This window comes from Trachurus trachurus (genome assembly GCF_905171665.1).
Source record: "Trachurus trachurus genome assembly, chromosome: 20".
Classification (NCBI taxonomy): Eukaryota; Metazoa; Chordata; class Actinopteri; order Carangiformes; family Carangidae; genus Trachurus; species Trachurus trachurus.
The window spans coordinates 15,057,661-15,081,361 of record NC_139911.1 but is presented as its reverse complement, the minus strand read 5'-3'; the positions used below and the strand labels follow the sequence as shown (position 1 = coordinate 15,081,361).

Here is a 23,701-nt window from a genome sequence, read left to right as displayed (position 1 = left end):
ACTCCTACCAACTTTAAAGGAACATGAGGAGCATAGTTTCTAAAAAATAATGCCGAACAATCAGCCATTTTTTGTTAGGATTTTCTGGGTTTTTTTCCTCTAAACTGCACTCTACATTCACTTTGCGATGACGCCTTTGCACTGAGGTAATGAGCAAAGAAAACACTGGCAAGACGAGACATTTAGAAAATAAGGTTAACCGGAGAAGGTTAGGGAGACACTGAAAAGACACTGGATCTAGATGACATATAAAATCAAACAGACAAAGGGGGGAACGTGTGATAAAAGCTGATATGTTTGCTGAGCTGCAACCCACGTGCCAATAGTTTCATTGGCTGTGCCGTCCTGTCTACCGAGTACAGACAAGTGTTTGCAGTAATAAGGTTTAATAATACAGTTATAAATGCAGCGATTTTAGAATTTCAAACTCAGTGCTAAAAAAAGTTCTCACAGTAACGTCACCGTCACACTTAAAAAGCAACACACAAAAGTAGCAAACGATGAACCACAGCCGAGTCTTCAGCTGATCAGTCAGTCTCAACAGGACTTTTAAAATGGACCCAGCCCCGTCCCAGGTTGGAATATTAGAAACTTTTATTTGTCAGTCTTCATTGGTGCTGGTGTTATCTGGACTCCACTTTGACATCATTTGCACGAAACCCAACTTTTGCTTGCACTTCTTTTTGGCCACACGTCCATTACAAGTCCATGAAGTGGTCTCTTTGGAAATGTGACAAGCGTTTTGAAGCCCGGTGTGTTCATGAGTTCCAGCTTGGGCCTGGAGCTTTGGGTCAAAAAACAAAACAAAAACCAGACTGGATAATGAAGAAGCTTAGGAGTCACCATGGGGTCTTTACAAAATGTCCATCGTCTCACAGTCCACAGTTCACTGCCAGCAGAAAAGAAGGCTTCAAACATGCATTTCGTCTAAAGTTAGGAACATGGCTTTGGATGAAAGGCAGCAACAGCCCAAAATCAAAAAAAACAATGTAGGATGAGGTGAAGAATGGGAGGAGGAAAAGCCGAGATACTCTTTGGCCGAGGCGCGTCGTCTGGACGAACTCACACGCACAGAGCTCTGAGGCACCTGGGTGAGGGCAAAAGGACAAAACAAGTGAGACAAAGCCACATGAAGTCACCTACAGCCAACAACAGGAAATAACTCCAAGTTAAATCACTTGGACACAGAAAATCGAGGGCAAGTCTTACCTGTCCTCAGTGAACCCATCCATTTCCTCCTCGTCATCCAGCTCCATGTCCAGCTCATTGTCGAGACAGTCACGTCCATAGCCGCTGAGGACGCTGCAGGCATCAAAGATCACATGATCAGCAGCTGATTCTTGACTTTATATTTGTTTGCACCGCTTTTTAGAGACTCATCTTGCATCCACTACCCCCATGTGACAAATGCTTATTGTAAACCAATTTAATTACTGGTATATTTCTTCATTGTGTACTAAAAGTATATTCCATTCCATTCCACTTTATGATAAACAGATAAAACCTCTTCCAGTCACGTAAGACTGTGTTGAGAGCATGAAGGTAACAACTACATCAGTGGAGTGTTGCAGCAGCTCACCTGACGGAGCGAAACGTGAAGAATACAATCCTCTTAAGCTTTTTGTTGTAGAAGAAGTAGTTGAAGGACCAGAGGCTCCCCTCTTCACCGAAAGGGTCTGAGTCCAGATCAGGGTTGTAGCTGCGGACAAATATATAGACATGGATTTAAATTAGCTATCCTGTACCTCAAAGGGTTCACAGCAACGTGGTTGTAGCATACAGCATGCCCTCCTACCTGTAAATGTCACAGCCCTGCAGGTTGATCTCTTGGTCGATGGCGTTCCACAGCTCCGGCCCCAGAGAGTTGAACTCCTCTCCCACGGCGGAGAACAGGCTGGTGTTCACTGCGTTGGCCACCTGCAGAGAGAAATCACACTCAAATTATCACCCCGCCTCTCTGACATGGAAACTACACGCTCTGCTCCACAGGGGGGTCGGAGGAGGCACTGACCCAGTTGACGCTCGGCTCTCGGCTGAACTCGTGAGCCCGCGCTGCGCTGAAGTCGTAGTCCGGCCTGAAAGACTCGTTGAGCGTGGTGATGAGGTAGAAAAGAGTCTTCCTGCAACACTTGTCACTCAGAGGGTTTTCCCCGTCTTCACTGCTCTTCCCCAGTCTGAGGAGAAAAGACACAACAGGGACATTTTTACGACTTGTCCGCCTTGGGCTTTGGTGTGTGTTCTGACATGTCTGTGCCTGCAGTACTCACTGTGAAGGGCTGGTGGCGCTGGTGGACTGAGGGGGGGACAGAGCCTCCAGGACGTGTGGCTCCCCCTCCTGGCAGAACTGCTTAAACATGTGTTTATCGTCTCCTGCCATCTTGCAGGAATAGCTCTCGATCCTGTGGGGCAGAAATGAAGTAGCACTTTGTAAGCGATGCGTACTTATTTGTGTGTATTTGTTAGTGTGTGTGTGTTATAAACAACATGGACAAATCCAGCTGCTGGCTGAATCTCTTAAGAATACAATAATCCATTAGGCTTAAACACACTAATACACAACACATAATGGGTACTGGAGGGTATTTTAATGGATTTTTACTCGGTTATACGAGGCCTGATTCATTAGTGAACGCTGTAACCATAAATAGAAAGGAAAATGTATTAGACTGCACCTTACAACTGTTTTTATCATCTGTTGTTTCATAAATAAAGCAAAGAAAAAAGTGAACAGGCTAAAAATCAAAAAAGTAAATGGTCATCTGGAGTATGCACTGGTCACGACAACTGCTTAATTTGGGAAAATATGAACACAGCCCGACTATTTCTGGTTACATTTCATGTTATTCTTGTTGTACTGCCATTATAAAGAACGTATTGCAATAAACCAGGCTGTAACCTCCTGTATCATTGTTTGACAAGTCAGGCCATGTCTTTCCACTGGGAACTTTATCTGCACAAACATCTGCCCAGAACAAGTCGGTGCCAAATTCTGCTACGTGCTCCTTCGTGTTTCTGGGTCAGACAGCTTTGTATACAGATATGCAAGTGGAGCTCACTGGTGTCTGCTTGTTTATTTTGCCCCCACCCACCCAGAGGTTATGTAAGAGCAAAAGGTTGTGCAACTTTAGATAGACAACCAAGACCCTCTCTGTCCTTGCCAGCCTAAATTTAGGGACATGGGGTGGCAGAAGATACTGTGGTGGAAATAACTGCCCTGGTTTTCCATCCACAACACAGCTGACTTGTCGACAAAACACTTGTGAGAGAACTGACACCGAAGCAGAGTGAAAATTACAAACACTAGATGCGATTAAAAATAGCTCCTACTCAGCTGCAACTGCAGCCTTCTTACATACTTGTTTATGTATTGTTGTGTCAGCTATTTTAACTGTTGCAATTCTGGTTTTCTTTCTTTCGCACTGTGCAAATGACCTTTGCTCAGAGCACTGGTTCACTTTTTAAAAGTGCAGTACGGACTACATTGATCACCATTAAATGCAATCTCTGTGTGGTTAAACCAGAATTTCATCCGTGGAAAATAACATGAGCCGCCTGGAAAGTACGATTTTAGTTAAAGGCTGCAGCTTGTAAGTCCTGCTGCTGTGATGGGCTGTCTCACTAATCCACTAAGCAGCCTAAACACCAGCAGCATTGGCAGCTCCAGCTTCACTCGGCTATTATGTTGAATTATTATACATGTTTGTGTGTGTGTGTACGTACACATGCTCCGACAACACACTTCACAGCAGCCTTCGAAATAGCCACAGACTTGTGCGAGAGGACACCGTGATGTGCGTCACTCGAGGTCACAACAAGCACAGAAGCTCAGTTTCACCACCCACACTCCAAAGGCTGCGCTCAGACTGGGCTACATTAACTCCACAACCCACTGCCCTTTATGTAACCATACTGTCACTGTAATCACAAACCCTGCTCAAGGCCTTATATAACCTGAAAAACATTGTAATGTTGTGCAGTTAGCTGGGTCAAAAAACTTGCTCTGTCAGTTATTAACTTTCCGCACAGGTCCTGAAAGTAGGCTTTTACCTCGGCGGGCCTGTTATCATGATATTGCATAACAAGCAGGTACTCGTTTGCTCCACTACCCCTGTTTATGAGACATGTCTGTGATCTGTGAACCTGCCACACCTCTCCTACCCTCCGTGACTGTCTCATGACATCACACCAGAGGAAACTTTTCCTGCATGAGGAGAACTTGTTCACTATGAGCTCCTATTCTGACATAAACACAAGTCTGAGTCTGAGGTTTCACTGTTGTGTTGATGTTCCTGTTGAGCACTAAGACTGCACTACGGAAATAGAAACAGTAAAGCTGCCCGCATAAATGCATGTTCACCTCAAGAGGTCAGCATGCTTCGAGCCAGGGCAAATGGGGTGTGTGAACTAAAGGTGGAGTCTGTGTAGTGCAGAAGGTAAACAAGAGATCCATAAAGACTAGAAAGCCCCCTCTACGTCTTCACTATTCATGATTCTGCTTTTGATGTTGTAGATTTATTGCATTTCCTAGTATATAAAATAACTGTTCCCTCTCCAATAACATTACAATGGTGTGTGTACAAACAAACAGATACTGTATGGCCCCCTTACCTGCCAAGGATGCGAGACTCCCCTGTTTCGACACACAGTCGAGAGCTGAGAGCTTCAAAGCTGGAGTTTTCCAACAGTTTCATTGTTGCCTGAGAAAAAAAAGAAAAATATTAAGACAATGTTATAATTTAATTCAACTTTATTTATAAAGCGCATTTCATGCACAAGGCAGACTCAAGTTACAGTAAAAAAAAACAGTCTTAAAAAATCAATTAGAAATCAATCGGAGTGTGCAAGTGCAAGTAAACATCTTGTGTATGTGGTGCCATCTTCACCACATACACATCTGATGTTAGTCAACAGTCACATCCTGGTACATAGAAAACTCTTGGTTCCTCATTTTGTTTCCATACATAGAAAACGAGGTACATCTACTTGAAACAGTGCCATGGCAACAGACACTTGGTATTTAAATGCGTGTCAAACAAGCGTTTGACACGCATGTCATGTCATGACATAAGGGTGGAATATAACTAGGTACATTTACATAAGTACATACATTTTCTTCATTTATACCCCTACTTGCCTACATGTCAGAGGAAATTTTTGAATTTTCAGTACTAAAAACAGCGTTATCAGGAGTTATTTCCTGCATTAAGCACTTTTACTTTTGGTTTTTCGCTGACGCCGTCGTTGTGTTTATGACGCAGCTCTTGTTTTCTCCATCTCTACAGTGTGTTGGTAGGTTTTACTTTGGTAAAAAAAAAAAAAAAAAAATAGGTCAGGCTCTCTGCAACTGTTTATAAAGTCGGTAAAGATAACATAACATAACAACTGTTGTCTGTAACGTTATAAGTAATTAGTTAGGTGTGGTTACAGCGCCCCATGAGGACATATTTCTAAAATAAAGATAACAACACAATTTCCTCTCTGTAAACCACCGCCCCTCCCCCACCCTGCTCAATACAAGTTGACAAATCGTCTTCCTGTTCCCCTCGGTCGATGTTTCACCCCAGTTTTCTTACCGTGTAGTATTTTCAGCAGGGTCACAAAAATAATAGCAGATAATCCGCAGACTGTAGACTCCTCTTCGTCTTTTTTTTCTTTTCAGAACAGCCAAAGATTAACGATCCGCGCGCGCTGTCTTTGACCAGCTAATGTTAGCTACCTGAGCCGTTAGCTATGTTACCGACTGTTAACGGTCCTTTTCTTCACTTCACCAACGAGCTATTAATTCACACTGGGCAATAAACATCTTCCACAAGCACTCGGTCGAGAGGGAGTTATTCTGAGGCCTTTTAAATTTATAGAAAAACTGCTCTTGCCGATTAAATGCGATGAGATTAAATCCAGAGACTGTTTGCGTCCGTCGGAGTCTGTCTGCAGCGGCATCCCTTTCGACCTGATTTTTTACAAAGCAGCTTGTGTTAGCTAGATCAAGTCGCCTTTTTTCTAAGCGACTCGATCAGAGAAGTGACGACTAACGACTTTCTCAGCGAATAATTCACCACAGCAGGTCAAGTTTTTTCTCAAATAGTCGGTCGCGTCAACAAAACATCTATTCTCATCAAAACAACGGGATCTACTGTGCTGTAAAGCCCAGCCCCTTTTCATTTATATATGTTTGCCCAGCGTCCACGCCCACTTTTACTCAACGCTCTCTTGTGATTGGTCCTTGGACCTGTCAATAGAAGGAATGAAGTAAAGTGATTGGTTAACAGCGCTCGGTCTGTCCCCCAGGCTAGAGCTGTGTTTAAATGGCAGAAACAAGGAACTGTACTGTCTGTAAATATTTTGATTCCGTTAATTTATTCGCGCCCAACAGACTTTCTTGAAATCCACTGCTTTTCTTCACGCAAATATCCAAAAGGCGATTTTATCTCCACATGGATAATCCTACATTTATTTACAATCCAAATATGTCTTCCTCATCCTCCTTCAAGATTTGTTGAAAGAGGTCTCACTTGATCGCACTGTTTAGCCTCCATTATCATCTGAACGTTGGTCTTGTGTCCTATGTTCAACACTACACTGCACTAAATCATACGAAATATCCTGATTAATGTCATCGATCAGGCACGCAGCAGCACAATTTTGTAAAAAAAAAAAAAAAAAAAAAATTAAAAAGCACGGTACAGGTTATGGTAAAAAAAAAAAGAAAAAAAAAAAGAAGAAGAAGAAGAAAAAAGGTTCGCTGTCAATATATCTGAAAAAACAACAACAAAAACCACTAGCGGCCAACGATAGATAAAAACAAAAGCTTTTTTAAATATAAAATATCGGCCCAGTGGCCTAATGGATAAGGCATCAGCCTCCGGAGCTGGGGATTGTGGGTTCAAGTCCCACCTGGGTCGTGATTAATAATTTAAAAAATATGTTTAGAATATGATATAGGCAAATAATGCTCGTCAAATAAAAAGCTGATGTCTAGATATGGCTCTACACCCTGTACTAATGTCTATGGAGGTTCTAGTGTTCCTATGTATGAACATCAAGCACACTGAGGATGTAGTGTTGAGTAGTCTCTGGTGTACCTCTTACTATTTCTATTTTTTATTAGGGATGGAAATAACAGTAAATTTGGTTAAGCCAGAGCCAAATTCTCTGGTTCAGCACATCGATCAAAGGTGAAGCAGGAAGCCCTCCACAATAAGGATGTAACTCTCCTCCTCATGCTCAGTAATCAGCGTCTTATTGACGTCATTCATCTAATCAAACTTAACCAGGTTCTCCAACCATTTGTACATGGTGTGTTCATCATGGCATCCATGCCCAGAGAGCAGCAATGACCTTCAAGTAAAAAAGCTGCAACCAACATCCAATATTTCCACAAAAAACATTTTATTTTTATTTAGATAAAAACAAGATAGATAAAAACAAATTGCATATAGAAAACAACTGGTTTGCGTCAGGACTGTGTGATATAGTCGGAAACATCCCCCAGGCCAGTGCTCTCATTATCCAGGTACTCTAGTATCACATTACCCCCATTGTACAGGGGAGTTTCAGGGTGAGCCAGCAGTGAGAGCAGGGTGTCATCCATCCGCAAGGCCTCTCCTGTCTGAGGGTGGCATAACCTCAGCTTCTGCAAACACACAGTGAGAGAAACACACTGTCAAGATGTACAGTATGACAATTATAATTTTGTTCTTTTTGTTTCTTTTTTTTTTTTTTGGGGGGGGGGGGGGGGGGGGGCACTTATATTTGAAATATTTCATGTATTGTATTTGTATTAGATGAAGCACAATATATATGGAACAAATTATAATAATTTCACATTTGAGTATTTTAATTTAATATTCATAATATATAGGAATAATTAGACTGTTAGTTTACAAATTTTGTATGAGTTTGTGCAATCAAAGAGTGATAAAAAGGAAGAGACAATTTGAAGATGCTTGCGGATTTTCCACAGTAAAAGATAATATATGCAAAAATGATTTGCTTGTCTTTTCTTAATGAATTTATTCCATTGATCTACCTAAATATAAACTGTTTTACCAGGAAAGGGAATGGGATAACAGGAAAGAATTGAATTTCTGATTTTGTGTTAAAAAGCTTCACTAAAACACTGCAAACAACAATGTAAGGTAGTTCTGAAAGAACATCGACATTCTAAATATTTAACACTGCTTCACTGAACTTCCTGTTAGAAGAGCCCTCTCTGCTGTGACATGCTTTGCAGGACAGTGCCCAGATCTAACACCTGCATTTCACCTGCTCTTACCTTAGCTGTCAGTATGTTATTGTTGTTCTTCAGACTAGCTAGGGAGGCTGCGTAATCCACCACTTTTCCCACGCTCCATTTGGAGCAGAAGAACATGGGTTGGCTGGAATCTTTGGATTCTTTAGGGAGATAAACCTGAAAATAGGTCCTCTCTGTCTGCAAGGCCAAAAAAGGTAAGGAAATAGTCAGCTGGGCAAAATGATAAACATAATCATACACAGAGGCACACTGAAGATCATATGCAACATCTATTTATGTATTTATGAAGCTCCCTCAGGAATTACATACATAATAGACAGGATTTTACCTGGGGCAGTCCCTTGTCTCCTGCAGCATGCAGCTTCAGTTTCATTAGTGCCACCTTAGCTGCAGTCGCACTGTTCTTTGCTCCTCTACGTCCTTTACTTTTGGATCCATCCTTTGACTCTGTGTAGACACAAGAGAGCGACATGATCCAAATGTACAGAGGATAAGTAATACAAACAGATGTGCATATGACAAAGATGGTAACATCTTGTTTAATACTGATCCCATGTGGACAAAAAGGGGAATGACAAAGAAACAGTCACAATATCAAGATACCTGCTCTAGATACTAGACTTACCCACTATTTTTTGCACCAGCTCTTTAGTGGCTGCCATTCGAGGCTTCTGGACCTCCAACTTCTCACACTTGTGATCATCTTGATGGCGGTGGCTAGAAATCAAGAACAAAAACTTTTACTTTTAACTTACAAAAATATTCCCTTAATGTCGAGTCCATCTGTACCAGGTCCAAACAAACACTGGAACCACAGGCAATGTCAGCACAGTGTTGTTCCATGAAATAGAAAGAAGAAGAAAAAAGTGAACCTACGCCAAACAGAAATGTTTTTCACACTGTGGGCATATGACTGGCAGCAACTCTTTCCCCTTGCAGGCTTCAAATGAGCACGGATAACTTTTAGTGCCACTGCCACCAGTCGCCTTTCGTTCTGTTTTCACAGACTCCTATAAACAAATTGATGGAAATTAGACAAAAACAGCACAAATACTATCATTAGTGTCACAACAGAAGAAACACGTATTTGTCCCAATCTTATCAAAGAAGAACAGAAACACAATGTCCACCACAGCACAGCCTACCTCAGGACATGAGTGGGCCTCTCTGCCTCTGTGATCAAGGCTGTAGGGGACAAAAGATACATTGCAAAGATAGCAAAGATTAAAAATAAAAAACATTCACTCATTAAACTCCCTTTACTGTTCTTAAGTGCAGCTATGAGATGCTTCTCTCTTTTTTTGTATTTCTATTTTTGGCAAGTGTGTGCCATACTTTTAAAATATTGTGTTGAAACTCTTGTTTCCAGTCTATTAAAAGTAAATCTGCCAATTATGTTTTTTTTATTTAGTTAAATAAATGCCAGATAGTATACTCACAATCTCAATGTGACTAATGTCCTATTCGATTAGCTCCAAAACAAAACATATTCAATTTAATTTCACAGACAAGATGGAATAAGACCTAAACCTCTCAAATGAGAAGCCCATATTATGTTTTTTTCATGTGATTGTAATCTCTTTGCTCCTTGGAGTTAAAGGTCAAAATATTTTAATTTATGAAAATCACTTTACTCTGAGGGTGGTTGGGATATCTTACCAGAAAACACCGCTGCAGGAAGCACATATAAACGGAAGGAAATCTATGAGAGGGATGGTGAGAACAACAAGATCCATCAGACAGTTTTCTTAACACGGTTTATTCCCAGATGAAGTGCATACCTGCCACATCTGTTAAATACTGTGGCCTGAGACGTGGTTACAGCAGAAAATAAAGGACTTACTCCATTCAGTTGCTGTTCAGTGAAGTTGAACCCCAGTGACTCATGTTCATACACACTTATCGGTATAAACCAAATGCACCTTATCAGCCTAGTCTACAGACTACCAAAGCCAGATACCAGAGTGGCTCTTCTCACCATTAGTGTCGTTTTGCAGACGGTGCTGTCACTGTGACCAGAAACAAAACAAAACAAGAGGCTGTGTAACAGTTAGCTAACGAGGCTAGCTGACAGGCTAACTGTGCTAAACAGACGCTGGCGGTGTTTTATGATCAAACATGGCGACACACTTTAATATCTTTGTTTATTAGACCAAAATGGAGTCGGAACAGACCTTGCAGGTTACAGGAATCGATCTGACAATGTTTCCCAATCTCTAATTCAGCCATTAGTTTGTTAGCTGTTAGCTGGTTAGCCGTCAGTCTGCGGATGACGTCAACACAAACTTTGACCCCAACAGTCGAATCACGTGACCGAGACGTTTCCCCCTCTTTTTACAGTCTATGCCCCCCCCAAAAAAAAAAAAAAAAAAATCAAGTTTGTTTTTGTTTCACACATAATAAAAAATAATAATAATTCATATTTTAGTGTTGTAATAAAATTAAGTGACTGACTTTTACATTACAAATGTGTATTTATTTGTTTATCAAAGCTTTACCAAAAACTCGTTTTTGTTTGGTGGGTTTCAGGGCGGAGTGGGGCAGGTGTCAGGTGACACTACGTCATTCAGGTATGGCGAAAGAACAGGTGAAAGGTGTGGTGTAGAGGTGCGCTCACTGGCTGATTTGAATTGAATGCATAAACCCGTCGAACAGGAAAATCTGCGACTGCGAGCAACATACCTAACGTTACCTGTGGACACACTGAGGTCTGGGTCGTCAGAGTCGTTCGTTACCTGGACATTTCACGCCAAAGGCAGCAAAAATGAGCAAAATCGCAAAGTTATTCAAGGGGAGTTCAAGCTCGAGCTCGGGCTCCTCGAGCTCTTCAAAGTCCAAACACCACCGGTCGCGAGGAGGACCGTCGCCTCAGGAGGCCATTCACAAATTGCGAGAAACAGAGGAAATGCTGACGAAGAAACAGGATTACCTGGAGAAGAGGATAGAGCAGGAATTAATAATAGCCAAGAAGAATGGCACTAAAAACAAGAGAGGTATGTTTTTGAACTTTGCACCTGTTCTTCAGAGCCTATAGGGCACTGAGAAACTAGGCCCGCACACCTTAGGCTGTTGTTAAAAGTGAATAGCTACAAGTGTTTACAGCTGAGATATGTAGAGGTTAGAGAAGTCGATTCACTGTCCTATGTAAGATTATGGACACAGTGATGGTGCTGTGTTTTCATTGTGATGGTGTTTTCCAGAGAGAAGCTTCAGTATAGCAGCAGCAAGTATAACGAGTTTGTGACAAGTACGGCTGCAGAAAAGAAACAAAAGAATAATTTAATAAACCTGAAAATTCCTGAAACCCACAGAGTTTTTCCCAACTTGAAACCCTGAAGTGCTGCATAGTTAAGGTGAATCATCTGTTATATAATGGGAGGAACCCAGTGTTGTTATTGTTCTTTTTCCCTCAACCAGATTTGGACAAGTGAAATGATCACAAGTCACACATGAGTGACTTTTAGGCTTTCTCTGCTTCAGCTGCTCTGCAGGCCCTGAAGAGGAAGAAGCGTTTGGAGCAGCAGCTCACCCAGATTGACGGCACACTCTCCACCATCGAGTTTCAGAGAGAAGCTCTGGAGAACTCGCACACCAACACTGAGGTCCTGAAGAATATGGGCTATGCTGCCAAGGCCATGAAGCAAGTCCACGAAAACATGTAAGAACCTCCTGGCATTAGCAATACTGACATTTGTTACTATTAATTCATCTTAAATTGCTAAATAACACTTTGTCTATTCTTGTGATGGGGGACCCAACAGTGCATTTATTTCAGGAGACTTTTTCTATTACACTTCCAAACTTGAAGCTGCAAAGGGAGCTTAACACATCGACTTTATTTCCAAAGCTCTAAGGAAAACATCAAACCCAGATATAGGCTACATGTACAGACTGTCTCAAGCCAACTGTGAAGTTATCACTTTATAAAATAGAGATATTTAGCTAAATCAAATGATTAATACACAAAAAGGAAAAAACATTTTTGTTGAAGTTGTGTCGAACTTTAATTTACAGTGATGTTTTTTGTAATTTTCGCCATTTTATGTCCCCCTTGGGTCTTTTTCAGGGACATCGACAAGATAGATGATCTGATGGGGGATATCACGGAGCAACAGGACGTGGCACGAGAGATCAGCGAGGCCATCTCCAGATCTACTGGCGAGGAATTCGATGAGGTTGATACTTTTTCTACCTCCTGTCAAATACTTTTTTATGCTCTCTTGATCTTTCTCTTCCTTTTTAGGACATTTTCTTTTTTGACACACAACGCAGATTTAAAAAAAAAAAAAAGTGTGGTACCCGCTGTGTGTGGCTGCTAATCTTTTTTCTTGCCCTAAAAGATGCTTGTAACAAAACTCTGCGTGTTGTTTATCTAATGTGTTTTCTTAGGATGAGTTGCTGGCAGAGCTTGCAGAGCTGGAAGAGGAGGATCTTGAGGACAGCATGAAGAGTATGGGTGGATTACCCAGCGTGCCAAGCTCCAAACTGCCTTCAGCACGGCCCAGCCACAGAGCAAGTAAGTACAACACAGCACAGACCTAAATAAAGACAATTGTTTTTTTTTTTTTAGACTACTGTTCATTAGAAATTTAGAAGGCAACGTCATATATTTGAGCTTTTAGAACTAAATCTCATACATTTTGTGTAAGCATGTTGCTCTGACTGATGATGTTGGCTTTATACTGTATATTTTTTTTGCATGTCAAAATTGCATCATGATTTAGAAATGTTTTGATCTGTATTGTACACAAATGTATGGATTTAAAATGTGCAAGAAAACAGAATCACATGTTCCATTATAATTTGATGATATTCATTGATTAACTTAACTTAAACTTGATTGTTTTTACAGCAACCAAGAACAGGGTTGAAGATGACGATGACATGCGTATGCTGGCGTCGTGGGCAACTTAAGTACATAAATGCAGCCTTACTGTATAATGGAAGTGGTACAGAGTCATGATATGGTTATTCTTGAGTTGTTAGGGAAAATGAAGTTCTTTATTTTAAAAACCTCTTTGTTCATAGCTTTATTATCCAGGTTATATATTTATCAAGAAATTAAAACATTCAAGTGAAGGAGTCAGCAAACTGCAATTTTAAATTGAATACACTTTTTATTTTTCTTTACTAGCCTACATCTGTTTTTTTTTTCTTCTTCTTCTTCTTTTTGTCATTGGTATCTTCCCACAGAACCTCCTGCTGATATAAGCTTATTGAAGACATGAAGAATCCTTCTGTACTTTTATGCCAAACTTATGTAAATAAACTTTGACTTTGCATTAACACTGTAAATATGTTTCTTTTCAATATTCAACAATAAAATGATTCCCATATCAATAATGCCTGACTACTGCTATTATCTCCTCTGCTGTCATTGCCATAAGTTACCACAGATATAATTTAGCATGAATGTTATAACTCCCTGTGATATTGCACATTTCTAGAGTAGTGTGAAAACTGATTTTTGCAATTGTCATTTTTATTTAGACTTTTACTTTGGTACTGGTGTGTGGTTATGCAGCTTCCGGTTTACGGCGTAAGACGCTCTTATTTTGAAGGGCGTGGCCGGAAGTCTCCGTCGTCACGCTCCAGTAGCTTGTGAGTTGAACAAGAGGAAGTCCTGCTCCGGTGAACTAGCCACCAAAAGACCAATAACAGCCGAAACAGACTAAAATCTGTAATAAAACACAGCATGGAGGCGAACACACCACAGCAGACAGCGGGTAAGAAACTAACATTATTATCTTTTTAAAACTGTCGCTAACTTTGAAGTTGTCAAACAAATGTGGTGCGTTTAAGTGGCTGTGAAAAATTAGCGCTAAGTTAGCAGAGACAACATTAACCTCCAAACATGACACGTTTCACACGACGTGACTCATGTCAGAGGATGTTGGAAAAACTTCCTGGACCTAAAGCTTCATATTACATAGTTATTAACAAAGTATGACGGCTTTTTTATGCTGGGATAGCTTGTAAAGCCCCCAGGGATCAATACAGTATCATCTTACATGTGTTTATACATCACAGCTATTGGTTGAGCATATTAATTATCGCAAAATGGAAATCATTGGGATATTAAAGCAATATAGTGAATTGTAAATAAACTGTGACAAACAGGAAAAAGTAAAGTGAAGTTTATATGCTATATTAAAACTGTGCTTCAGGAAGCGAAAGTACTGTTGATCAATTTGGTTTTCATAACTGGACTATTGTGTTTTCAGAGTAATAACACTCAAATCGTTTGTTCAATGCAAATTTAATAAATTATCTCCAAGTAAAACGTGTCAGAACAAATATGGACATTTAGATATGTAAGTAAAATGCTAGGAAAATTGGTTGTGAGTGAGCAGTCAATTTAAATATCAAATATATTATCATCATCACCACCATTATTATTAGAAGTATGCCTTGTTTATAAAGATGCATTAACATTTTAACACAAACATGTTTTTAGTTGCTTGAGAGAATTTAATTGGTCACTAATTTTGATTGCCGTTTAAATATCTAGGCCTATGTTTCAGCAACATATTGATTTCAGCTTCATAAGTGTAGATATATCAGCTAAGTTACTATTGGGACAAAAACTCTTTGCTCTGTGAAATATTAAAGCAGAAGTAAGTGATCCGGTCGTTTTGGCTAACTTCTTGTCAGCCGATGGAGTTAGCAGTCCCCGCCCTCGTTCCTACGTCACCACATTCACGCGCATCCCTTGGCTGCACACACAGAGAGGACCGCCCCTTTACGCCGTTCTCTCTCCTCATTGGATAAAGGTTGTAGGATACAAGGAAAGTTTTCTCCTCGGCTTACAGCAGAGCAGAGTGACTGACAGACCCGTGTTTCAGACCAAACACTCTATATAAGTGATTGCTGTCGGAAGATATAACTATTTAAGACTTATATTAACACAAACATTCCGCTTACTTCTGCTTTAATCAGCATTTATCTCTAGTTTATTACATTTTATAGACCAAACAATAGTTAGAAGATCAAGTGATGCAAAAAATAATGATTAAATAGTTTATTATTTCTTCCTACAATAAGTTTACATGCTAGTACGTCTCATCCCAACACTGACTCTTTTAAACTTGTGTCATTCAGCGACCACAGCAGGAGACACCACCAGGACAGAGGAGGAGACTAAGAAGGCGGCGGCCGCGGCCCGGGCGGCGGCCATCCGCCTGCCTGAGCTCCGCCTGGTGGTGCTGGGCTGGAGGTGGCCGGGCAAGAGCCTGACGGGCAACACCATCATCGGCCGGGAGGAGTTTCGCCTGGAGAGAGCGGCCGAGTTCTGCGTGACGAGGCAGACGGAGGTGCAGGGGCGGCAGGTGACGGTGGTGGACACCCCCGGCTGGTTCTCCGCCCAGGACACCCCTCCCTCGTACAAACAGGAGCTGGTGAGAGGAGCCACTCTGGCCGCCCCGGGGCCACACGCCTTCCTGCTGGTCATCCCCGTGGGCATGTTCACAGAGGTGGACCGCGCACGCATCGAGGAGCACGTGAGCCTCTTCGGGGCCGACGTGTGGAAGCACACGATCGTGGTTTTCACCTGGGCGGAGGTGCTGAGGACGATCTCCATCGAGCGGTACATCCGCAGGGAGGGCAAGGAGCTGCAGGGCGTGTTGGAGAAGTGCAAGCGACGGTACTTTGTCATAAATAACTGCATATACGGGGAGCACCCCCAGGTGGGACGCTTGATGGAGAGGGTGGAGAAGATGGTGGCAGAGGAAGGGGGCTACTACAACCCAGAGGCGGCGGGGAAGGAGGAGAAGAAGAGCGTGGACGAGAACCAGAACCAGAACCAGGAGGGGCGCAACCTGGGGGCGCGGCCCAAACAGAACTCTGGACTGGGTCTGTCCAAAGCCATGGAGGTGGATCCACTTTCCAGTGAGTTGGGTTTTTTTTATACCATGATTCACAGAGAAAGTAAAGTGTCAGATTATTCTCATAGGATGTTTCTGTTAATTAAAGAGCCCATGAAATGGACACAAAACTTTTAAGTTCCCGATCAACTTTGAAGTTTTAATTGTGACTTCATCTTGCTGTTGCATCAGATCCTTTGCAACACAGACAAAACGTGATTAAACTTGCAATAGCGGCTCTTTAGAGCAGGAGAAACATGAAAAACTTTGTTATGTAGCAACGTAACCATTCGTCCAGTCCAGTACTCTCTCTGCTTTCAGCCCCGTTTCAGTCTCTGTGGTGCACTGCACACTGTAGGTTTTTTTTGCTTTGGCCTCATTAATGAAAGCAGCTGCTGGAAACTCCACTGTTAAAGAACCAAAACAGTAAAGCTGTTGAAACCAAAACAATGAGCTGAGGGAAGCAGCACAGTCAGGATGACAATTCTCTGTTTGTCACTTTAATTGATCCCTTTCACATTTTTACAAAAATACTGATGAGTAAAACTGCTTAGATAAGTAATTACAGTAAACATTGTGTCATTATATGGGGAGTTTGTTGTCCAGGCTGGTGCAGACATTTCTTCACTTCTTTTCTTTCATCACTCATCCACCCTCTCACTGTCATCCTCCTCCAGTCTCCATAGCAACCCCAAGAAAGTGAAACCTAGGAACAAAACAAAGCATCGTCCCTTTCTTTCCCAGAGCAACACCTGAATAGTGACAAGTGACATCAATCCCATGGAGCCGTGTTAATGATGCTCTGTGTCTGTTTCCAGATTAACGGGACCCCCCCTCCCTCCCCGTGGCCGATGGACCGTCTAAACCGTCAGAGCCTCTGCCTCACTGTGCTGACGGCAGCGCTGCGTATTTGACAGAAAAGGGTAAACAACTGAAATATCACTGAATGTACAAACAATTGAGATTTATTTTATTTATTTTATTTTTTTGTAATCAGACTTGTTACTGTGTGTGTGTGTGTGTGTTTAGCCGCGTGCTCTCTTTATTATTCAGCATCCTCTCACTATGAGGACGATACGGGACGCCTCAACACAAACACCCAAAGATTTATACCCCCCCCTGTTTTATTTTATGTGAGTGTGGAAGATGTTTCGGGACTGATTTTATTAAATCTAGAGCTGTTATGTACAGTCAGACACCACGTGTACGCAGAACTGCACTACTAAATTGTTTCTAAAATATTCTGCTGAAGACTGTTGAGGGAATTGCTTTTGTGTAATGATTCCCATTTGTTGTGACCAAACTTTAAATGTTTTTCTCATGTGGCGATGTTTTATTACTCTCTCAGTGTACAGTTGTAAGGCACTCCAGCAGTTATAGATTTTTGTCTGTTGCTTTTAAAGCGGTAGTGGGTTTTTTCACGCGTTGCCGTCTCCACCCAGTCGGTCGGTGAGTTAACGTGCTCTCTGAGAGGACCGGGCGGAGGAGGGGTTGTTAGAGACTGTGACAGATCTGAGAGCTGTGACTCCACAACACAATCCAAGCCTCTACGTACACAAATACACTGCCCGTCCCAAAAAAAAAAAGTCACACACTCTAATATTTTGTTAGACCGCCTTTAGCTTTGATTACAGCACGCATTTGCTGTGGCATCGCTTCGATAAGCTTCTGCAATGTCACAACAACTATTTTCGTCCAGAGTTGCATTCATTTTTCAAAGATTCTCAGTGGGGTTAAAGGGGAACTATGCAATCCGTTTTGCGAACCCTCCTCCTGGCCATGTGCATTTGTTTTCAATGAAGCTGGCGAGAAATCAATCCATGGAGTGGTGGATATTGTTATTTATCATACGACGTTACAATTTGTGCAGTCTTAGATCACGGGTTACTGGGTGCGTTTGTGTCGTGGTGCTGCCGAGACGAGACGCTAGGTGGAAGGCAGAGAGCCTCCATTCTCCCTGGAAGAAGTTACAAGTAATTTATTTAACCATCACAAGTACTCCAAAGCTCTTTAACTAAGGTAAAAATGTAGCAAAGTTAAGGTAAAAATCTTGCATAGTTCCTCTTTAAGGTCTGGACTCTAGACTCCTTGAAGATGATGGTTCTCCACTATCCTTCCAGTTTTTAATAATGCGTTGGACAGTTTTAATAGTCTCAGTAATCTCCTTAGATGTTTTACTTGCTTGATGCCAATAATTTGACCCTTCTGAAATAGATTAACATCTTTTCCACGACCACAGGATGGGTCTTCCGACATGGTTAATGAAACCGCATCAGTTAGGGTTAGATAAGTTGTTGCTAGCTGAAACATCATCATTAGTAAGTGCAGTAATTATCCAATGGGAGGCTCTTACCTATTAGCTTAGTTAAATCCAAGTGGTGACTTCCTTTTTGGACGGACAGTGTATGTTAATGTGTCTTTGTGTAGCTCTTCTGTGCTGTTTTCACGTCCTTCAAAATAAAAGCCTGAAGGCGCCCTGCGGAGTCTGTGACCACTAGCTGTGCTCTGGGCCGATGTTTGTTGTTTGAAATGCACTTAACGTGTTGTGTTAGACCTCGAGGACTCACGGTGTAAACACAACTTTTGTTTGTTTTCTGAGCTCCACAGGGCCCCTTTAAGTTCACGTGGAGGATTTTTCCCCCCAAAAAAACTAGTTTTGTGAGTAGTATATACATAAACGCAAGACTCTTTATTTGTTATGCCACCATTGGGTCACCATCAGATTTACATGTCCACCCTTGTACAAGGTCAAATACAAAACAGCATTTCATCTACGGCTGTGGCGACTTTAGCACTTTTCTCCAAAGAGATGGTGGCTCGTCCTGACGGGGCAGAGTCAGCTGCTCTGGACACACACTCCTCCAGCGCTGCGTGAGGTTATAGTGGTTTTAATATAGCCCTGCTTTGTGAGTTGGACTCATTCCCAACCTCAGTCGCCACTGTGACCGAGCAGTAACACGGCACCAGTGTGTGGAAAAAGCACAGTCGACGGTTTCGGACGGTAGTTAATCGGGGTTGTGCGGCACAGTTGGATCGATCGATCCGGTCCTGCCTCTCGTCGGGGCCTCAGACCAGCGTGTGTGTGTGTCTGTGTACTGCACATGGCGCCCTCATGGGAGTGGCCCAGCTGCACAAAGCAGAAGCAGGTGCACATAGTGTTGAATCCTTTGCCTTGTACGTCCCACAGGCACAGATCAGCTCCCTGTGGTTGCTACTGCCAACAACACTCAGCTGTAGGTTTAGGCTTAGGTTTAGGATTAGGGTTAGGTTTAGTTTAATCCTGGTGTACATCAGGTGCTAACGGACCGTCTATGACGTCTATAGACCTGGTTGGAAATCTTTGCCTTCAATCTTTAACTTTCTTTGTAAATATCACAGATCAATTCTCACTCAGGATTTAAATGTGTCCAGTTTTCACTCCAACAATCAACAAGTGACTTAACAACTGTTTTTATCAAGGAAAAGCTGTCGACAGTGTAGGTGTGTTTCTGTTACTTCTTCTATGTGAATGTATTTTTTTAAATTAATGACAGATTAAAGCAGATTAAATGTTGTATGTTCAGATATAGGACTGTTTCACCCCGTGTGGGTAAAATACTGACGTTATATGGAAACATTAGAAAGCAAAGTGGCCTCGATCTATTTTTCTCTCATTACTGATACTTAATTTTAGTTACAGACTATATTTGGTTTAATGTTGCTTGGCAGCAACGTAAGTGATCAGAGGTCGGAAAGTCAACAAACACACTATAAATAGGCTAGATGTTGTAGTTGTTGTAGTTGTGTTGTGATGATGAATTTGTTACTTTCGACGTCCTTCCTCCTCAAGTGTCGACCTGGTTTGGTACCGTGGCTCCGAGTGCAGCACTTGAGTCAAGTTACTTGTAAGAAATTAATGAACGAAGCCAAAGAACGTCACTGGGCTTCTGTTGTACAGTATGTATCATTTATGTGTCTTATTGTCCGACACTGTTCACATAGTGAATACAATTCAATTGCTTCATTTTAGCGAGTGCTGCATTGTTTAGTTTTTTTTTTTTTTTTGTCCAAATAAATGTATATTTTTAATCTGCTTTAAGTCTGATGCCTCCTTCTTCAATACTTCACATGTGATCACTTCCTCTCTGAGAAATCAATCAAATGTGCCTTCAGTCTGTTAAACTGTGTGTTTGCCACAAGCTTCTATTGGTTCATAATGATTGTTTTGAATGGGACAGTGCATCTTATGTTAGGGGCTGTTTTCACTAATGATTAGTTTTTTTTTTTTTTTGTGATCAAGTTTTTATTATTTCATCCCCCCCGCCCGTTTTACAATATGCCCACATTAAATCAAATTCACAGTTACTTAATTGACATATATACATACACCACCTTAAATCATATATATATATACCACCGTACATCGTACATATACCACCATACATCATATACAAAATGAGTATGTCATACCCATGTGGGCTATTGTCCCACCCTTATCCCACCCATACCACCCCTACCCCTCTGGCTTATTTCCCTCCCCTCCCCTTCCCCTTGCTGGATTTAGTCTCTGAACATAAAGGGGGAAGTACATCACATACAGTTCAATTAATTAACACAGAAATGTCAAGTCCCCTTGTCCCTCTCCTCTTCTACTAACAAATGTCCAAAGAGTACACCAGTAATAATGGAAATAAATAATTAAGTAATAGTAAAAAATAAAAATAAAAAATAAAAATGACCATCCTGAGATAAGGGTGATCTTATCAGTTCACACTGCCAGCTAATGATTAGTTTGATTATTTTCTTAATCGTTCAACTAATAAATTGTCAGAAAATCCAAATACACTGTTGCCCATGAAGTTGGAATGATTTTGTTTTCAGACACATGGCTCTTTTTTATTCCTATTACAAAGAAATTTAAGATTTGTAAGTAATTGTGGTTTATTTTTCACAGTGATATGTTTTTAAGAGATTGATATACACTTTATCAAGAATATTGTCACAATCATTTCATGAGAAGAGGTTAAAAATATATAATTTATTCCAACTTGATGGGCAACCATGTATAATGTCTTAAAATTGGCTTATCATAATTGACTGAAATGAATGTTGTTAACCTGGAACCAGAGAATATTTTGATATTTTGCTTGAGCAATAAGTGAAACAATGAACGACTGTTAGAATATATGCAAACTAATCGATGACTCAGCTCACAAACTGATCTATTATTCTATATGATACATTGCCAGTATGAGTATGAGGAGGGTTTTGTTCTGTGAGGACACAAAATAAAACATTTCATTTCCCGAGTGTGTACTTTCTGTATTTCTACCACTAGATGGCAGTAAGACACCAGTCACAGTGAGGATCAACATGTTTACAGCAGCAGCAGCAGCAGCAGCAGCAGCTCTATGATTCACAGCTCTGGTATGACCTTCCCACAATAGATTCATTAACTTGATTTGGTGAATGTAATAGCTGGGTGTCCAACTATTAGCACCCACTTATGATAGTTTATAGGCTGAATGTGCAGCGCCTGTGTTTGTGCAGTAAACTTCATGACTCCACAACTTCCAGCCTGCAGTTTACACATCCACAGCCAAGACGCTGCACGAGTCCAATCCCCTCCTCTCGTCCTTCATGCTCCTGCACCTCTGGTCTCGTCTGCTGCTCTCTAACAAGCTCTGACAGCTCCGCCTGGCTCGGCCCACGACCTCATACCTCCGTCATGCCTCCTCAGCTTCTCTCCTCCGTCCCCCCCCCCCCCACACACACTTTATTGTTGTGTTTACAGAGAAGCTCCACAGCAGCACAGAGAGGAAGCTCTCTCCTCAATCTGCAGGCAGCTGCTCCCTCATCTACCTGATCCAAGGATTTATTGTAAACCAGACAGCAGTTTGTTTTTCTGCTGCTACGCTGCCAAACTGAAAATCATGTTTTTTCCCCCTCCCCTTCTTTTTAAAAAGGCCCAAGTGAAGGTTGACTGACAAACACAATGAGCTCTGACACAAACAGCTCCCTGTCACTCAAACATCTGCAAATCAATCTGCCCCAAGATCCTTTTAAAAGTTTTTGTCATGCATATTTAAATCAATCGTGGTGACATTTAAGTCAGAATAATGCATAACCATGTGCGTTTCCCAGCTGCTCATTGAGTCCCTGTTGTGTGAGTGTTTTGACGCGCTCATGAATACTTGATTATTTGAAAGAAATTAAACACACACACACACACACACGCAGGTAGCTGCACACAAGTGTGAGTGTTTTTAACAACATTGTTTATTATTTCAAATGTAATCAAAACAACAGTAGTTACAGAAATTACAGACAGCCATGATACTGTGTGATTCTTATTGTATTGTGTGTCTTAAAACTGTGTGCTATGGAGTGTCGTCATGACAACGTAAAAAAAAACAAAAAAAAACGTAAAAGGTCACAGCTGAAGAGGGAAATAAAAAAAATACCACGTCCCATCAGGGAGCAAAGAGCAGCACACAGCAGTTAACCCATCGCAGCTGCTTCATCATCATCATCATCATCATCATCATCATCATCATCATCATCATCATCATCATCATCATCATCATCATCATCATCATCTTCATCTTCATCTTCATCATCTCTAACGACATGTGAAGAGAGTGGGAGCGAGGGCAGGTGAAGGTTTGGCTGCTTCCTCTCATCTCTGATCTGCTCGGAGCGTTTTGGGGCTTTTTGTAAAAAGGATGTGACTGTCGGCCGTCCGTCCGTCTGGGGGGTGGTTATGAAAAACCACCACCACCACCAACGACAACAACAACAACAACAAACAAACAAACAATAACAACAACAACAAAAAACTAAACAAACACTTGCAGTTTCAGGTGGCAGTGTGCAACAAGCAGATGTCCCACGCGATCGCAAAGAGCTTTTCTCCACAGGGATCGATCTAAAAAAAAAAAAAACAATGTCTGTAGCCATGATGATGAAGAAGAAGAAGAAGCCACCGGCCCATTAACGTAAAAGCCCCTCTGTTCTCCGCTGTTTGTCTTCAAAACACAACTGTGGAGGGAAGTTAGCAGGAGTCATAAAGTGGGGGAGTGGAGGCGGGGGTTTGGTAGCAGTGAGACCACATCAGAGCTCAGTGGAGTTATAAACAACTGTGTGTGTGAGGAAATAAAACAGCCAGAGAGTCACAAATTTGGTCTTTTAACTTGGTTAATGAGGGTGTTTTTAAGAGCATTAATTGATTGATTGATTGATTAACTGATTGATTGGTTGATTGATTGATTGATTGATTGATTATATGTTTTGCTTGTTTGTCCACTTGCATTTGTTTTCATGAGAGAGACGTCTTTCAGGAGGAGGCTGATTGACTCACTGGTTGGACAAATGTTACTGATTAAGCTCCAGTTTGTGCCTCTTTTGTTTTCACATATGTTCAAGTCGCATTCGGTTTTAATAACGCAGCATTGTTCTGATGATACTGATTGATTATCATCATCATCATGTCATCATCCCTCAAAGGGCGGAATCATTTTTCATCCGGATACATCTGGACCAATGGTAAACAGTTTTTTTCCAACAGGACTTGACTAACTAATGATGTGCCTCTATGTTATGATTG

The 23,701-nt window shown here is 41.5% G+C and overlaps 4 protein-coding genes across 5 annotated transcripts; 2 read left to right on the top strand and 2 right to left on the bottom strand.

The window, feature by feature from the left end:
• Nucleotides 1-24: 24 nt before the first annotated feature.
• maf1b (MAF1 homolog, negative regulator of RNA polymerase III b) lies at nt 25-6,136 on the bottom strand. Of its 2 annotated transcripts, XM_083995706.1 has the most exons (8): nt 5,574-6,136; nt 4,609-4,697; nt 2,268-2,399; nt 2,012-2,174; nt 1,796-1,917; nt 1,580-1,699; nt 1,210-1,302; nt 25-1,087 (listed from the first exon to the last, which is right to left on the bottom strand). In XM_083995706.1, exons 2-8 carry the CDS (start codon nt 4,689-4,691, stop codon nt 1,063-1,065), a joined length of 738 nt encoding a protein of 245 aa, XP_083851832.1. In that variant the 5' UTR covers nt 4,692-4,697; nt 5,574-6,136; the 3' UTR covers nt 25-1,062. The 2 variants fall into 2 exon arrangements, with proteins under 2 accessions (XP_083851832.1, XP_083851833.1); XM_083995707.1 differs by lacking the exons at nt 4,609-4,697; nt 5,574-6,136 and adding an exon at nt 3,721-4,583.
• A 1,249-nt stretch (nt 6,137-7,385) lies between these two features.
• Nucleotides 7,386-10,528, bottom strand: zfand1 (zinc finger, AN1-type domain 1). Its single transcript, XM_083995422.1, has 8 exons — nt 10,429-10,528; nt 9,914-9,956; nt 9,400-9,439; nt 9,131-9,264; nt 8,880-8,971; nt 8,583-8,701; nt 8,276-8,431; nt 7,386-7,633 (listed from the first exon to the last, which is right to left on the bottom strand). Exons 1-8 carry the CDS (start codon nt 10,481-10,483, stop codon nt 7,457-7,459), a joined length of 816 nt encoding a protein of 271 aa, XP_083851548.1. The 5' UTR covers nt 10,484-10,528; the 3' UTR covers nt 7,386-7,456.
• A 406-nt stretch (nt 10,529-10,934) lies between these two features.
• On the top strand, nt 10,935-13,492 carry chmp4c (charged multivesicular body protein 4C). The gene is made up of 5 exons (XM_083995908.1): nt 10,935-11,247; nt 11,735-11,912; nt 12,321-12,429; nt 12,644-12,770; nt 13,107-13,492. Exons 1-5 carry the CDS (start codon nt 11,019-11,021, stop codon nt 13,166-13,168), a joined length of 705 nt encoding a protein of 234 aa, XP_083852034.1. The 5' UTR covers nt 10,935-11,018; the 3' UTR covers nt 13,169-13,492.
• A 359-nt stretch (nt 13,493-13,851) lies between these two features.
• gimap4 (GTPase IMAP family member 4) lies at nt 13,852-20,152 on the top strand. Its single transcript, XM_083995740.1, has 3 exons — nt 13,852-13,980; nt 15,356-16,141; nt 16,935-20,152. Exons 1-3 carry the CDS (start codon nt 13,950-13,952, stop codon nt 16,937-16,939), a joined length of 822 nt encoding a protein of 273 aa, XP_083851866.1. The 5' UTR covers nt 13,852-13,949; the 3' UTR covers nt 16,940-20,152.
• Nucleotides 20,153-23,701: the final 3,549 nt, after the last annotated feature.